The sequence below is a fragment of the Cladophialophora yegresii genome (genome assembly GCF_000585515.1).
Source record: "Cladophialophora yegresii CBS 114405 chromosome Unknown aczIN-supercont1.3, whole genome shotgun sequence".
Taxonomy (NCBI): Eukaryota; Fungi; Ascomycota; class Eurotiomycetes; order Chaetothyriales; family Herpotrichiellaceae; genus Cladophialophora; species Cladophialophora yegresii.
In genome coordinates, this window is record NW_006913047.1 from 2,793,326 (window position 1) to 2,809,647 (window position 16,322).

The 16,322-nt window shown below is 54.9% G+C and overlaps 3 protein-coding genes across 3 annotated transcripts; 1 reads left to right on the forward strand and 2 right to left on the reverse strand.

Moving 5' to 3' along the window:
- Positions 1-1,416: 1,416 nt before the first annotated feature.
- On the forward strand, positions 1,417-8,061 carry A1O7_04751 (uncharacterized protein; the record flags this gene model as incomplete). The annotated part of the gene is made up of 3 exons (XM_007758761.1): positions 1,417-1,694; positions 1,755-7,965; positions 8,017-8,061. The coding sequence occupies 3 exons, from the start codon at positions 1,417-1,419 to the stop codon at positions 8,059-8,061; spliced, it is 6,534 nt and encodes a 2,177-aa protein (XP_007756951.1).
- Positions 8,062-11,132: 3,071 nt separating this feature from the next.
- Positions 11,133-12,851, reverse strand: A1O7_04752 (uncharacterized protein; the record flags this gene model as incomplete). The annotated part of the gene is made up of 1 exon (XM_007758762.1): positions 11,133-12,851. The coding sequence occupies one exon, from the start codon at positions 12,849-12,851 to the stop codon at positions 11,133-11,135; it is 1,719 nt and encodes a 572-aa protein (XP_007756952.1).
- Positions 12,852-14,518: 1,667 nt separating this feature from the next.
- Positions 14,519-16,219, reverse strand: A1O7_04753 (uncharacterized protein; the record flags this gene model as incomplete). Its single annotated transcript, XM_007758763.1, has 5 exons — positions 14,519-14,946; positions 15,003-15,315; positions 15,363-15,564; positions 15,613-16,089; positions 16,137-16,219. 5 exons carry the CDS (start codon positions 16,217-16,219, stop codon positions 14,519-14,521), a joined length of 1,503 nt encoding a protein of 500 aa, XP_007756953.1.
- Between the last annotated feature and the right edge of the window lie 103 nt (positions 16,220-16,322).

Here is a 16,322-nt window from a genome sequence, read left to right on the forward strand (position 1 = left end):
AGCACTACGGTCAGGCCACAGACCAAAAATGTGCTATCTGTGTAACCATGACAGCGACAATCCAAGGCTCCTAATGAGTGAAAGCTATGGTCAATATGGCTCGTCAACGTCATGCAGTCATCTTTTGGGCCAGAGCGGACCCTATTCTGCGTGTGATGTTTCTCCTCCAATCTCTTTGCCGCCACCATGGGAACTTTCTCAGCCTCAGCGGGGTGAAAGCGAGCAAGCTAGTGTACAGCCGCCGCTTTGAGTATTCGTCTTTACAAATCAAGCGGTTGTCAAAAGGCCCTTTTGATACGGCCGTTGACACAGCAGGCGCATCGTGGCGATGGAAGCGCTCGTGAGACTCAACCATTCTATACTCGACCAGCACAACGTTGCAATTGCCCTCAGGGATAGTATACGAATGGCGAGAAATCACTGCACTTCGTTTCTGCAGTGCTCTGCTTCAGCTCTGACTTGGCCAATTTCTTGGGTGTTCGCTTAGGCAGGGCAGTTTCCAGGCAAGTCCGAGCAGCAGCAGTTGAGCTGGAGGCCGAACCAATACGAATTCGATCAAGACCGAAAGAAAAGCTCGATTTAGCTAGGCGTGTCCTCGCGCGAACCCCAGCCAAGAGATTCAAACCAATGGCAGATGTCCATCTCACTGCGACTCCTCGTATGCGCATATCTAAGTTCATCCCAGCCCTCTACCACACAAATCCGCTGTACCGCTGTCACTTTCCCTGGGGAACATTTGAAAACTCTGCAGCAAGTGGTGCGGCTGAAGACGCATAGATGAAGTTATGCGCTATTGAGCATTGATTACTGCGCTCCCGTCCGTTCCATGCAAGCGAAGGTAAGGCCGACAGTCCTTACTCGCACCTTGAATTGAGCATTGGAGGCCTGGTGTGGCTAGAACTGGCGATACTCAGTTCGCGAAGCGGCGAGGGTATCGAGGTGTAAGATTACCGCCCCGAACCATGGGTCGCTGGCATCCAGCCACTTTTAGTTGCCAAATTCGGGCGCCGAAAAACAAGCACAAGGAGACTAGCTCGCTTAGACCCAGACTAGCGAGCCCGTTGATACACATGGTGGGTCTCGCTGTACCAATTCCCAATTGCCAACCTTCATGACCGCTACGACTCGAAATGAAAGAACAGCCTCTCCAGATTTGGACTCACCTGCCATGCACTTGATTTCCAGCGCGCAGATCTAATGCATGCCTTCCTGCCCTAGTATGACCCTCTTTTCCTGACCCACTAGGGGGCGCGGTTGTCAATTCAACTTTCGCTCCCTTACTCACTGTGCATTGGCTACCCGGGCTCTTTTTACTCGTGCCTCCCCTTTATATGATAGCTTGCCCTTCCCGCATTCCCTTGACCCTTTTCCTTCCAAGTAACGCTCGTTGAAGCCAACACCTATTACCCGGACATCATGGAGGAGGTATACGTCTTCGGCGATCAGACCGCTGACTGCCGGGCGTTCTTCGCCAAGGTCTTCTCCAGGAAGGACGACGTCCTGCTACAGGCGTTCCTGGAAAGAGCTGGCGACGCCGTCAGATTCGAAAACAAATACCGATCCCATCCTTCAAAAGCAGTACCTAATTTCTCAACAATTCAAGAGTTAGTCGATCGTTACTACAGGGGCGAGGCAAAGGACGCCGCCGTGGAAAGCGCCCTCGTTTGTATTTCACAGTTCGCTCATTTCTTTGGGTAAGCGTCCAACTGAGCCCGAGCTGACGCTCTGACCACACGGGACTGACAATGGAACAGTGCTTTCGAGGAGCGGACGCCTTCATACATTCCACCTAATACAGATGCACGATTAGTCGGTCTTTGCACCGGTTTAATAGCCGCTACTGCGGTCGCCTCCTCAGATTCTCTTACAGCCCTTCTACCTCTTGCAGTCGAATCTGTTCGGCTTGCCTTTAGAGCCGGTGCACACGTCGGCAAGGTCGCAGAGCAGATTGAGACCGACACCAAAGCCCAGTCATGGTCGACCATCGTGGCTGCGGACGAGAAGTCAGCGCAGGCTGCTCTCGACGCGTTTCATAAAGAGAAGGGCACCGCACCCACGAGCAAGCTGTGGATCAGTGCGTCTTCGGCGACGTCAATCACCATCTCCGGCCCCCCCGCCACAAAGGCTGCTCTTTTCGAGCACTCTGAGTTCTTCCAGTCTCACAAGAATGCTTCAGTCTCGATATACGCCCCTTACCACGCAGCACACCTACATTCCCAAGCCGACATCGAAAAGATCCTCCGACCACAGACGAAGGATATCTTCAGCAATGCCACGGTCAGGTACCCTGTCTGCTCCAGCGTGACTGGGAAACCAATCTCGGCGAAGAATGGCTATGAATTGCTTCAAGAAGCACTCAAGGAGATCATCATCGAGCCTCTACGATGGGACAAGGTCTTGAAATACTGTGCGTCTGGCAAAGCCGAGCAAGCCAAGGTCTTCGCTGTTGGCCCGACGAATCTCGCTAGCAGCGTCGTTTCAGCCCTCAAGGCCAACACATCCAAAGTGACACTGGAAGATCAATCGCATTGGTCGACCGTTGCGCCAGCCGGCACGCAGCATTCGAAGAGAGAAGCAGACATTGCCATTGTCGGCTTCTCTGGCCGCTTCCCAGATGCCGCTGATAACGAGCTCTTTTGGCAGTTGCTGGAAAAGGGTCTGGATGTCCACCGACCAGTTCCCCCGGACAGGTTCCCGGTCGATTCACACACTGATCCCACATCCAAGAAGAAGAATACTTCTCACACGCCCTTCGGCAACTTCATTGAAAGGCCTGGTCTTTTCGACGCCAGATTCTTCAACATGTCGCCGCGAGAGGCAGCACAAACTGACCCCATGCAGAGACTGGTGTTGGCCACCAGCTACGAAGCCATGGAAATGGGTGGTATCGTACCCGGCAGAACACCCTCCACCAAGCACGACAGAATTGGCACATTCTACGGCCAGACGTCTGACGACTGGCGTGAGGTCAATGCCGCCCAGGACATCGACACGTACTTCATTTCCGGTGGCGTGCGTGCATTTGGACCGGGTCGTATTAACTACTTTTTCAAATTCTCCGGCCCGAGTTTCTCAGTGGATACGGCTTGCTCATCCAGCTTTGCTGCCATGAACGTCGCCATCACCTCTCTCCGAGCGAATGAGTGCGACACTGCTTTCACTGGTGGCGCCAACGTTCTCACAAACTCCGACATTTTCTCCGGCCTTAGCAGAGGTCACTTTTTGTCAAGGACCGGATCATGCAAGACGTGGGACAACGATGCCGATGGCTACTGCAGAGGTGATGGTGTCTGCACTGTCATCATGAAGCGCCTGGACGATGCTCTCGCCGATCGTGATCCGATCTTGGGCGTTATTCGAGGCATTGGTACCAACCACTCCGCGGAGGCCGTCTCCATCACTCACCCGTGCGCGGAGAACCAGTCTTTCTTGTTCGACAAGGTCCTCAAAGAGTGCAACGTACCCTGCAACGATGTCAACTACGTCGAAATGCACGGAACTGGCACTCAAGCTGGTGATGGTATCGAGATGGAGTCAGTGTCTTCAGTGTTTGCACCCCGCCAAAACCGCAGACGTGCTGACCAGCCACTGTACGTCGGTGCCGTCAAGTCCAACATTGGTCATGGTGAGGCAGTGTCCGGCGTTTCTGCCCTCATCAAGGTGCTATTGATGCTCCAAAAGAGCAAGATCCCTCCACACACGGGTATCAAGAACCAGATCAACAAAAATTTCGCACCAGACTTGAAGGAACGCAATGTCAACATCGCCTTCCAGACCACACCGTTCCCCAGACCAGCCGGTGGCAAGAGGACTGTGTTCATCAACAACTTTAGTGCAGCTGGTGGTAACACAGCAATGCTCTTGCAGGATGGGCCCGAGGTACCAAAGGAGCCGACTGCGGATCCTCGGTCGACGCAGGTGGTGACGGTGTCGGCCAAGTCGTTGGCAGCATTCAAGAGGACGCTCACGCGGTATGAGGAGTACCTCAACAAGAACCCAAATGTTGGCCTCCCTGACCTCGCCTACACCTTGACGGCTCGCCGAGCCCATTACAACTACCGTGCGGCCTTCCCTGTGCAGTCCGTCTCTCAGTTGCAGGCAGCGTTGAAAGCCATCCAGGATCAGACACACAATCCCATTCCCCTGGCTTCCCCCCAGATCGCAATGGCATTCACAGGGCAAGGTTCTCAATACACCGGCATGGGTCAGAAGTTGTTCGAAACTTCTCGACAATTCCGTGGTGATATTGAGGAATTCAATGAGATCGCTTTGCGACAGGGACTACCGTCCATCATGCCTCTGATCGACGGTTCCACCGAGGTCCAGCACTTGCCTCCTACCGTTGTTCAGCTTGGTATGTGCTGCATTCAAATGGCTTTGACTCGCCTCTGGGCGACTTGGGGTATCACGCCCAGCGTCGTCATCGGCCACTCCCTAGGCGAGTACGCTGCTCTCCAAGCAGCGGGTGTTTTGTCTATTGCTGATACGATCTACTTGGTCGGCAAGCGCGCACAGCTTCTCGAGCAGAAGTGTACTGCTGGGACTCACGCCATGCTTGCTGTCAGATCTCCAGTCGCTGGTCTCCAAGATGTGGTTGCTAACAGCGAAGGCAAGATTGAGATTGCCTGCATCAATGGTGTCTCGGACACTGTCCTCTCGGGCACAATGGGCGATATCGATACGGTGGCGCAGAAACTCGCCGACGCCGGTCAAAAATGCACCAAGCTCAAGTTGCCTTTCGCTTTCCACTCTTCCCAGGTTGATCCCATCCTTGCCGACTTCGAGAAGCTGGCCTCTTCCGTCAAGTACAACCCTCCACGGGTTCCTGTCATTTCGCCTCTCCTCAGCGACATTGTCAGCGTTGGTGGTGTCTTCGATGCTTTCTATCTCAGCCGACACTGCCGTAAGACTGTCGACTTCGTGGGTGGTCTGTCTGCGGGCATGTCTACCGCCACCATCAGCGACACCTCCCTCTGGTTGGAAGTGGGTGGTCATCCTCTGTGCGCCAGCATGATCAAGTCGTGCTTGTCTGCGCCCACTCTCCCAACAATGCGTCGGGATGAAGATCCGTGGAAGATAATATCGACGTCGATGGCTGGCCTCTACACGGCTGGTAAGACTCTGAACTGGGACGCCTTCCACAAGGAGAACGAGTCTCTTCGCGTTCTGAACGACATGCCGTTCTACGGCTACGACGAGAAGAACTACTGGCTTCAATACACCGGCGACTGGCTATTGTACAAGGGCGATTACCCCAAGGCCATCGCTCCTGCTGCTGCCGCACCCTCAGCCCCTGCTGGACCCGCAAAGGCCAGGAAATACCTGTCGACAGCCGTTCAAGGAATCGTTTCTGAAGAGGTGAAAGGCAAGGTCGCCACAATCATCGCGGAGTCTGATTTCGCCCATCCCAAGCTGTTCCCCGTTGTCGCCGGCCACTTGGTGAATGGCAGCGGTCTCTGCCCGTCGACCTTGTACGCTGACATGGCCTACACCCTGTGCAACTATGGCGTCAACTTGATCAAGCCTGGCGAGAAAGTCGACATCAACATTGGAACAATGGATAACCCGGCTCCTCTCCTCCTGAAGAACATCAACCATCCAGAGAGCCAGATTGTTCGAATGACCATGAAAGTTGATCTTGACGGTCGCAAGGCAGACTTCACCGTCACGACCAACAACGGCAGGAAGGACGTTGTTCACGCCAAGTGTGTCCTTCGATTCGAAGATGCGGCTGCGTGGAAGGCAGAATGGAACAAGGTGTCCTACCTCGTACAATCGCGAATCGACATGCTGAAGCACAAGATGGAGAATGGTGAAGCCGACAAGGTCAGCCGATCGATGGCATACAAGCTCTTTGGCGCCCTGGTCGACTACTCCGATATCTTCCAAGGCATGCAGAGTGTCGTTTTCGACGGACCAGAATTCGAGGCTACCAGCAACATCAAGTTCCGTGCGGGTCCCAACGACGGCGACTTCTACTTCAGCCCTTACCACATCGACGGCGCGTGCCACTTGTCGGGTTTCACTGTAAATGCCACCGTCAACCCCATGGATGAGTGCTTCATCTCGCACGGATGGGGTAGCTTGAAATTCCTTGCACCTCTTGAGCACGATAAGCAGTACTTTGCCTACGTCAAGATGCAGCCTGTCGCTGGCAGCAAGATGCGTGTTGGCGATGTCTACGTGTTCAACTCCCAGAAAGAGGTTGTCGGCGTTTGTGGCGCTGTGCGCTTCCAGTGCATTCCTCGCAAGCTGATGGACGTCATGATGCCAAAGCCCAAGGTCGCTGCTGGGGCTAAAGCGGCTGCTTCAGTCCCAACGCCTGCTCCCGTCAAAGCTTCAACTCCTGTCCAGGCCGCTCCCCAGATCGAAGTGCCTGCTCCCAAGGTCAAGGCCAAGAAGCCGGTCAAGGCACCCAAGATGAAGGCTCCTGCAGCCCCCAAAGCTGCTCCTTCATCCGGCAGTCTTGTTGTCCGTGCGTTCGATATTATCGCCAAGGAGATTGACGTCGACCAGTCTGAACTCAACGACGACATCCAGTGGGCCGATATGGGCGTCGACAGCTTGATGTCTCTGACCATCTCTGGCAAATTCCGCGAGGATCTTGATCTCGAGGTGGAAAGCACACTCTTCACCGACTACTCCTCGGTTGGTGCTCTTCGCAAGCACCTCGGTGGTATGTCCGCTCCAGAGCCAGTCTCCGCTGGCGACGCCAGCTCCGTCGAATCAACCGACTCGGGCTCGGAAAGTGACGACGAAACCGTCGAGTCTGGGATCACCACACCCGACACGGAGGACTTCCCGGCCAAGACCCAGGGCCCGACGAAATCTGCTGCCGTGGAAGCTGTCGCCCAAGCCCCTTCTGCTGCCGCAGGAGGTGACATGATCGAGACCATTCGCCAGGTCATTGCACAGGAGATGGAGATGGACCTTGAGGAAATCACCGAGACTACTGATCTCAGCAACCTCGGCATGGATTCTCTCATGGCCCTTACTGTCCTGGGGAAGCTTCGTGAAGACCATGAGATCGACTTGGACCCAACGATCTTGGCCGACAATCCGTCGCTCGGCCACCTTCGGAAAGCTCTTGGCTTAGACAAGCCGAAGCCGGCACCTCCCACCGCTCAGAAGCACGAAGTCGTCACCAACGTCGTCGTTGCCCCGGCTGCCCCTCCTGTTGAAGTTGTCGTCCAAATGCCCCCGGCCACCTCTGTCCTGTTACAGGGCAACCCGAAGACGGCCACCAAGAACCTCTTCCTGTTCCCTGATGGCTCCGGATCAGCCACTTCTTACGTCTCCATCCCCGCCATTGACAGCAAGAACCTCGCGGTCTACGGCCTCAACTGTCCTTTCATGAAGGACCCCACGAGCTACACGTGCGGCATTGAAGGTGTGTCAAAGCTGTATCTCGAGGAGGTCATGCGCCGACAACCTGTTGGCCCCTACATCCTTGGCGGTTGGTCCGCTGGTGGTGTCGTTGCCTACGAAGTCACCAGGCAGCTTGCAGACCTTCAGAAGCAGCACCCTGACCGGAACTACTCGGTCGAGAAATTGATCCTCATCGACTCGCCGTGTCCGATCAGACTCGAGCCCCTGCCTGCTCGTCTCCACCATTTCTTTGACGAAATAGGTCTGTTGGGTACCGGCACCGGCAAGACCCCCAACTGGCTGTTGCCCCACTTCGAGTACAGCATCAAAGCACTGACTGCCTACCGTCCCGAGCTGAAAACCACGCACGACTTCAAGGCGCCTCCGACTCTGCTCATCTGGGCAACCGAAGGTGTCTGCGGCAAGCCCGGCGACCCAAGACCACCACCACAGGCAGACGATCCCAAGAGCATGAAGTGGCTCCTGGAGAACCGAAACGACTTCGGGCCCAATGGATGGGACAAGCTCTTGGGCGAAGAAGTTTGTAAGATGGTGACAGTGGTCGGCAACCACTTCACGATGATGAAGCCCCCAGTGGTAAGTGACTCTCCGCCTATTGATCTTGAGTCTGCGCTAACATTTCCACAGGCTAAGGGCGTTGGCTCCTTCATCCGCGAAGCTCTCTTGTCTTAGGGAGACATCAGATGCGTCCACTGTGGACTTCAACGACATGACCAGAAATTCTCGCTGAGCAGTTTGTCACGCTACCAAAAGATACCTGATAGAGATGGGGAGTGGGACCTTGTTGAACACTGATAGACTTTGCTTTCCTTCACGCGCGGGCTCTGTTACCCTTGTGCAAAATACATACATACTGGGAGGGTCTCGAACGCTGCATTCGGCTTTGCTGGGCATTCACGCGAGTTGGGGATTGCTTCATTGTTTCTTGCTTGCGGGGGACTGCACTGGATCAGCGGTGCGGTTGGACATCACCGGGCGTTCATGTGGAATATGGGATACGGCAAGAGCAGGGACGATTGTGTGCTTGACAGGACTGTTTTGATGTTTTCTAGCTCTAGTCACTCATGGGCTTTCCTCGCCCATGCAAATGTCATTCATAGTTTATTCTTCAACCACCTGTCTGTGGTTTCTCGTGAAGGGTCTGCTCTTATCTCGCTATGTTGGGAGTTGGCAGCACAAATGTGTAGTCCGAACACATTGCTTCCTGACCAACTGTGGCCCCAACACATGGTTGCACACGACTGTCATTCAGTCCATTTTCTGGGATCGCTCACGAGGTGTTGCCTCATCAATTCAACCGTACCGGCTCGATCAAGGATCGCCGCCAATCAGCTGATCACCGCCAACAGTGGAGCTAGTCCGCTGAGTGATCCGATCTGATTCAATCTCTCGGCTTCCTTCGATGGCGGGGGAGCCCAGAACGCCCGGCCTTGCTGTTCCAATCTTGTCTGACACGTTCCAATATTACCAGACACTTCACACTATAGCTGGCACGGCACGCACGCACGATATGCATGCTGGCTGGCGTTCATGCATGTCTCAGGTCGGGAAGCGTCATCGAGCGTCCCAGTCCAGGCAGCCACCGAGGATATTTCGGACGCACCAGCACGACCATTACATCCCGCCCATCGTCCCCGGTAAATCACAATTAGGGTATGAGGATGGAGTATGAGCTGCCTAGCGCGACAGTTGGTCGATTGATCGATCGGTCGTTAAATCATGAATGCTGTCATCATGCAGCATGCATCATCCATCATGCACTTTCGGGTGTACGAGTACTCGCCTCCCTGGAATGTAGCATCCGCAACAAGCACATGCGCATCTACAACATCCTCGTATTGATATTGCACCCCTCCGATGCAAGTGCATTGCGGGTGGCTGCTATTTTTGCTTCGAGTTGGCTACGGTGGCCTCTGCCAGCACCCGCAATATGCTTGATCCACGCTATACTGTGTACGGAGTACGTACCGTGTACTTCCCGCCCCGCCATCTCCACCCCATCCGAGATGCGGGTACGAGCTTCTGCGTACATGCCGCTACCTTGGTTGACGAATCCACGACACAGTATACCCTACGACCACTAATACATAGTACATGCCTGCGGAACCATGTTTGAAATCGGGCCCCAGCACGAACGAGTAAAGGCTAATCGGATCGCAACGCCATTGCAGATACCTCCGGGAGGATTGCTATCCACTCCTATCTATCTCTGCCTGCGTCATGACTCATGACCCAGCTTCCAGTGGTGCCAGGAGTCAATGATGCAGACGACGAGCCGGTCGAGATAAACATCCATACAGCCATACATGCCGTCGACGCGGGACGCTGTGCTGTGCTGCATCTGCACTGCATTGGGGAATGTCCGTCCACTCGCCGGGCACGGACAAGGGCTGAACGGATCCTGGCAATCCAAGGCAAGTTTCTTCGTAGGCCGGTCTCATCTCGCAATGCGGTTATTCGATCATCGTGCACTGAACGAGGATCCACAGGTCGCGCACGGCAAAGGACCAGGTTCGGACATTTTGGAAAAGTCAGCACCAGCTCGGATCTCGGGGGACGAGGGGACGAGCGGAAGATCTGTCCATTCCTGAGTTGGCGTCGGCGGCCAGTGATGGGATCATGATTTGATGTGATGCGATGCGATGCGTTTGCACAGAAATACCACGCTACATGGCTACAGCGCAGTACTACCCCGTATACAGACAGGCACGGGATTGCATTAACAGGTGTGTTCCGCCGTTTGCGTTCGTGTTCTCGCTCGCGCTTGCCTGAAGTGTCAATCACGAAAGTGTCCACTGCCTCGCGTGACTTGACATGACATGACCTTCAGTCTCGCAATCTGCGGTAGGGTGCCTCGGATTCGGATTTGGGATTTTGGCAGCTGTCAACTTTGCGCAGACGCAGGTACACACTCTCATGATGTGTGTTTGGACCTTCAGTTCTTTTCATTTGACGCGCAATTACAGTACAGTACCTATGTATGTACGTCGTACGTGTTGGTACTTGTACTGGTACGGATAGAGGCAGTGGCACTGGTAGTGGGACTGGTTGTCTCCCCAGTACATAGTAGCTGGGCTAATTATGAACACCTTCCACAAGGCTTTCGGATGTGGTGGGTGGTTTTAACCGGTCGAACTAACCTGGTCGACTTTTCGAGAGCCCCTGCTTAGGTCCACGACGTACAACAAGCTTCCCTTTCTCTTCTTCCTGCTCTCGGCAGTAGGCATGATCGCCCGGCTGGGGAATGAATCTTCTTGCATCCTTCAGTATCCACGTCGCGAGGTGGTGCGGGGGTCGCTCTCGCATTCATTGTAGTGCTGATATGTGCACTGGAGTAGGCTCCACTGTTTCTGGCGAAACTGGCAGACTCGTGCCTGATGTCGCTGGCGGCAGAGGACTCTCGATATCGGCTAACGGATGGCCCTTCGTGGCGGTAGGTTCGAGCGCATTCCCTCAGATGGTAAACGAGCCATTCCGCTTGTTGGCATGCCTCATGTGAATCTCTCGATGGTTATCGTGCCGAAAGTCGTAATGGAGAGTATGGAGGGGAGGTATGTGTCACTGCGTCGCCTGCAAGCGGCGCGAGAAGTGCGGCGGATAGAGCGGGTGATCGTCTCGCCAGATCTGGTGCTCTCACCTCTTCGGGCCTTGATGCTGCTTTGCCATAATCTCTCCCAACAATCGAAGGCGATCGTCATACCAGTATCGGGACTTGACGGTCAGATGGGACTTGCTTGTCAACGTCATCCGAAAAGAAATCCATGGCCTGCACTCGGTAAGAACACCTCCGTCCAAGGCACCTGCATGCCCCTGCATCCGTCTTCAGCTCCGTCGGCAAACTCGACATCGTTCCTCGTCCAGACAGTCCGCAAAAACTCCAAGCCGGAGTCAAATATCCAAATCCCGGTCTTCTGCTTCCAGCGCTCTGAAAACTCAATAGCAACTTTGCGGTACGCTGTATCTGTTGCCGACATTTCACAGCCGGCGAGGATGATTGGCATCAGACACTGTTTCTGGAAATTGCTGTCCGCCGGGATTGTAGACACTAGGTCGAGAATCTGGGTGGCCAGCGCATGGGCCTCCAGCTGCGTGTCTGTAGAATCATCCAATACCGAGCCCGTATCTAAGCCTTCTTCATCTTTGATCGCCTGGAGCGCTTCAGACGAAGGCGTTGATGTCCGTGAGAAGACTCGAGTACAGTACAACACAAGGCCCAGTCTCCAAACCTGGGACATCAGAATTTGGCACTTTCCTGCGCCTTCCTTGATCTGCGCCTTTAGGAACTTCGCCCGAAGAGCCTCGACAGTACATGAGTCGAGGTTGTCCAGCTGTGACGCCGCAACGGCGACGTCGTACATGTCGAGGAACAGGCCGTCTGGGAGACCATTCAGAGCAAGGATACTCCATTCGTCGTCGGCTTGCCACGCCATCAGTGCATTAAGGTAAGTTCGGGGAAATACGGGTCCACAACGTGAGATGAGTGCCGCGTTCACGTCGTACCAGATGAGCATGGCGATCTGGACCCTGAGGTTCGGCCGGGACTCAGCCAAGCGAATGCCGCCGTGGCTTTCAAGGATATGGCACGCGCCTCGAAGGTGAACCGTCCAATTCGACACACCGGTCTCAGCGTAGTCGAGAGCTATAAGAAGGAGAGCGGTGCTCAGGCCACATTCAAAGGAGAGATGATTTAGATTCGACGCGAAGAGCGACAACGCCTTCGCTTTCAAGTTCAGGATGGAGACTCCCTCGGGCTTACCGCTGAAATGTGCTTGCTGGCGCTGAGCAAGAGCGACTGCAGCGTAACGGACACACGGCAAGTCTTCGTGAATCGAGGGCAGACAGGCCCGCCATGGGTTGACATTGACATCAAAGGTAAGTGTGGTGTATGCGAAGCATGAGTGGAAAAATGCCAGCGCGTATCCGACGTCACCCGGCTGATGGCCGATTCGAGCACAGAGAACAGGCTCGATCTCCTGGCTGTCGACACTAAGTCGGGGTGAGCTCGGCATCGATACCGACCAGTTCGAGCACGGGGAGGTGGATAGGATGGAAGCGTCTTCATGGGCGGACTCGGTCGCCACAATGTCCGCCGGGCTGGAACCCGAAAAGTTCGAGTGGCTGGACTTTGCAGTCGTTCTTGATCTCCTCCTCGGTCGCTTCTGTGATTCACTTGGGTCGACAAAGGTGAAAGTTGCAGGCGTGGGAAGCGGAGCTGTCTTGGTGGTAGCAGATTCTGTGCTCCCCAGGTATGACTTCGCTCGCTTTTTGCTAATCCGCACGGCGCCTCTCTCCCAATTGAGTTCCTGCACGTAACCCTTGCATACCGCCCCCTCGGCCAGACAAGGACTGCATCGTGGTCGTCGGCGATCACAATACCGGTTGTGGGAGGCGCACGTGTGGCAGTCGCTCTTCGCCCATCCCAGCGAATTCGTCCTCCTCCCAGTCAATTGACTTACGCGCATAGCTGGGCTGCCCTGTGCAGGTGGTTATGGTCATGATGAGGGTTCCACGTCGTTGCCAGAAATCATACGGAATCAAGGGACATCGATAACAAAAGACCGGAGGATGATAAGAGTGGCGCGGGGATTCTAGGCCCGTCCAGTAGCCAATGAAAAGGCGCGGATATCGTGCCGGGAATAGCCAGCGACCTGTCCACAGTTTATTCCGTACCCAGTTAGTGCTGGTCTCAGTCACGTGCAGAAAGTCACGTGGAATGGACTTCACCTCGCCAAGCCCTCTTCATCTACACGGATGATTCGTAACGACTGCACAACACGAACCCATGTTGTTCGTTCAACATTTCAATCCCGAATAACCGTAAATTCAGCCTTACTTCTGACACAGCAGATCTGACCCGCGGCCTTACAGTCCTACTCCCTCTTATGTAGGCATTGCTACATTTCGTGTCAGGGCCCGTGGGAGATTCCGGACATCAGCGAAGTCAAGAATCCATGGCCAAAACTATAGATTCTTAGCCGCGAGCCGGTCTCAACCGGCGGCTGATGCCTGCCACTACGACGCGAGATGAGCTGGGAGCACATCGTTGCACCGACCTCCTGTTTCGCTTTTCCAGATCTTCCTGCGTTCGGTTTGCAGGCTATCTCAACTCATGACATGGGTGAAGTCATGCCAATTCGCGGCATCAGGAGGAGCCGTATGTCCTGAGTCAGGCCCATAGAGAGCTACTCTGGACAGCGTTGAAAACTTCTTTCAACGTCGGCGGGCCCGATGCGCCGAGAGGATGGCTTCAATCCTCCTTCCTTTCCATCTTCATTTTAGTTCTTCGCTGCTCCGCGATCCACCGACCTCTGTCATTCCTTGTAGAGCTTTCAAGCTCAGTCCGCTCATTGTTTGACGAGGTGCACATCCATCCTTGGATGTGTGCTTTCGCAGCCCTTTTTGGAATCGTTGCCGGCGAGCTCGAACGTCCAGATGACCCTTTTTGCGACCTTTTCATGACAGGGAGCTATGGTGCACCTGGCTGGATTCCTACTGCTACATTGTTTGATGACCCAAGTACCCCGGTCGGATTGGACTACTAGTTCACCTCCTGTATCGACCACAACGGTCCCTACTCGAGACGAAACTCCGGTTTTCGCCCAGGTCGAATAGGTCCCGATGATGATGCGTGGTCAAGCGGAGAGCGCCGGACTTCCAAGACAGCAACTTCGTCAGTTGCGGTGTATCATACTTGTCCCGTCGATATCAGTGTCATCCAGACAACAATGTTGCCCTGACCCACGCTAAGGAGATCAACTGTTCCCTCATGCTCAAAGTGGGCGTTTGATTAGCGCGATCGAGGGACTTGTGGTTTTACAATGACTTCTTTCCGCTCACCAGCGGCGGTAGACTCTTTCTTGATTCCTGAGCAGCATCGTGTTAGTTTCGAGAGATCGGTTCTGGCACTCACTCTGCTGCATTCAGGGTTCGTTGAAAACCAAGGAGCCGGATGGAAGCCAGCCCTGTTCGAACGAAACAGGATTGAATCGAATCGCTTGCATTCCTTGAAATGTCTCCTGCGTGGCGAGGATGACGTTTAAGCTTGTCATCCCCTATCTATTGACCTTCTTGCTTGATGTGCAGCTACAGGGTGAATAGATTAATCTATCCGGTGCCGTCGCTCTCGAATCTACACGACAACCCGCTTCTCCAATACCTCCCCTTTGGTCTTCTCATCCACGACAGCCCCCCTCTGCGCGAGCATCTCCTTCTGATGTTCCCTCTCGATCTGCTCGTCGGCGACGAGTCCCTCGATCCGCGCACGCTCCTCCCACCGATGCGGCACAATGACGTTCTCCTCCCGGAAGTAGTTCGTGTCCGTGACGCAGAACCAGATGATGCCCAGCAAGAACACGAGCCCCACGGCGTAGAGCGTGAACTGCACGATCAGCTGGTCGATGTAGGAGACGTTCTTGCTGTCGAGGACGAACGAGATGCACATGCCCAGCGCGGTGGTGCCCTTGAACAGACCCGCCAGGCGCGAGCATTGCACTGGGTCGTTGGAGAGGGCGCCCAGCGTCCACTGCACGACGATTTGGTATGTCGCGTAGATGATGCCTGGGGTCAATGTCAACGTGCGTTAGATGTGCGCAGAGAGACGGTTCTGAACTTACCAGAGAGGAGGTACAGGACGAACCCGGCGCCAAAGGCACTGTCACTCCAGTCAACCCCCGGAGGCGTGTTCTTCTGGCGGTTGACGTCGTTCCTTGTGATCCAGGCGGCTAGGCCAGCGTTGGTGCCTAGGCAGATGGTGCCCATGATGAGGGCGCCGATCATGCCTCGAACGCGCCGCGATTTGATGTACTTTGTGTCCATGATGTAGGCGAGGAGTAAGGGGCAGGGCATCATGATGAACTGGAAGAGCACGTTGTTCAGCGAGCGGGTGCGCAGGTTGAAGTAGTAGGCGTTGATGCTGGATAGGAGGGCCTAGGGGTATCAGCTAGGCTTGCGTGGAGAGGTGCTCTCGAACTTACGAGGTTCATCTCGGCGACGAAGATGCCCGGGATGAGCGCGAGGATCTTGTAGTCCGTAAACCAGATGACCAGGCCTTTGATCTCCTCCATGACTCTGGGCTGCGTGAAGATGGCGATGTGGGTGCCGTCGTCCCGGACGACCTTCTTCGGGGAGATGATGAAAAGGAGAGCTATCACGATGGCCAGGCACATTATGACGATGCTAAGCTGCAGGTTAGTAGGGAGTCTGGTTTTGACAAGCATAACTCACAAGACGGTGTAGACGGCGTCGGAAACGCCCGTCGACTCGGTCTGATGGTAGTTGACTCCAAATGCGATGAGGCTCCCAATTGTGCCACCGAACGACGTGAATACCCATTGCCAGGTGATGAACAGGGCCTTCTGGTCTTCTTCAGCGTAGGCGAACTGCACGAACCCGGCAGCCGTCCACAAGCATCCAGCAGTCACGCCCAGCGTCGCTCCCGCGAAGTAAGGAAACCAAGCATGCCCCTGTCGGTCGAAGTACCAGAGCCCGCCGACGTAGAGAGGGTATCCGAGGGCCCCGAACGCCATGGTCAGCTTTGGCCCAATCAGGTTGAGAATGGCACCTCCGATCCAGCCGAACAGGCAGAATAAGCCATAGAGGACGGCGTTGGTAGTGGACGCGACGGTCTGAGAAGACGGACGTCCACCTCCGGCTCCAAGCCCTGTCAATGCAAGGTAGATACCCGGAAGACAGAACAAGATCCTGACACCGGTCAGCATGCTCGCGATAGATAGAGTACTAAATCTCACCCGCCGACAACGAAGTTCTGGTTGATGGGTCGGTTGAGTCGGAGCTTGCCCTTCCCGAAGGAAGGCTCGTACAAGAAACTCATGGCTTAGGTGTAACGAGAGCAGTCGAGAAGACGAGCTAGAAGAGCGATACTGTCACCAGCTCGGAGTAAAGATGCCTGAAGCCAGGCGAGCGAGCAGCCGGTC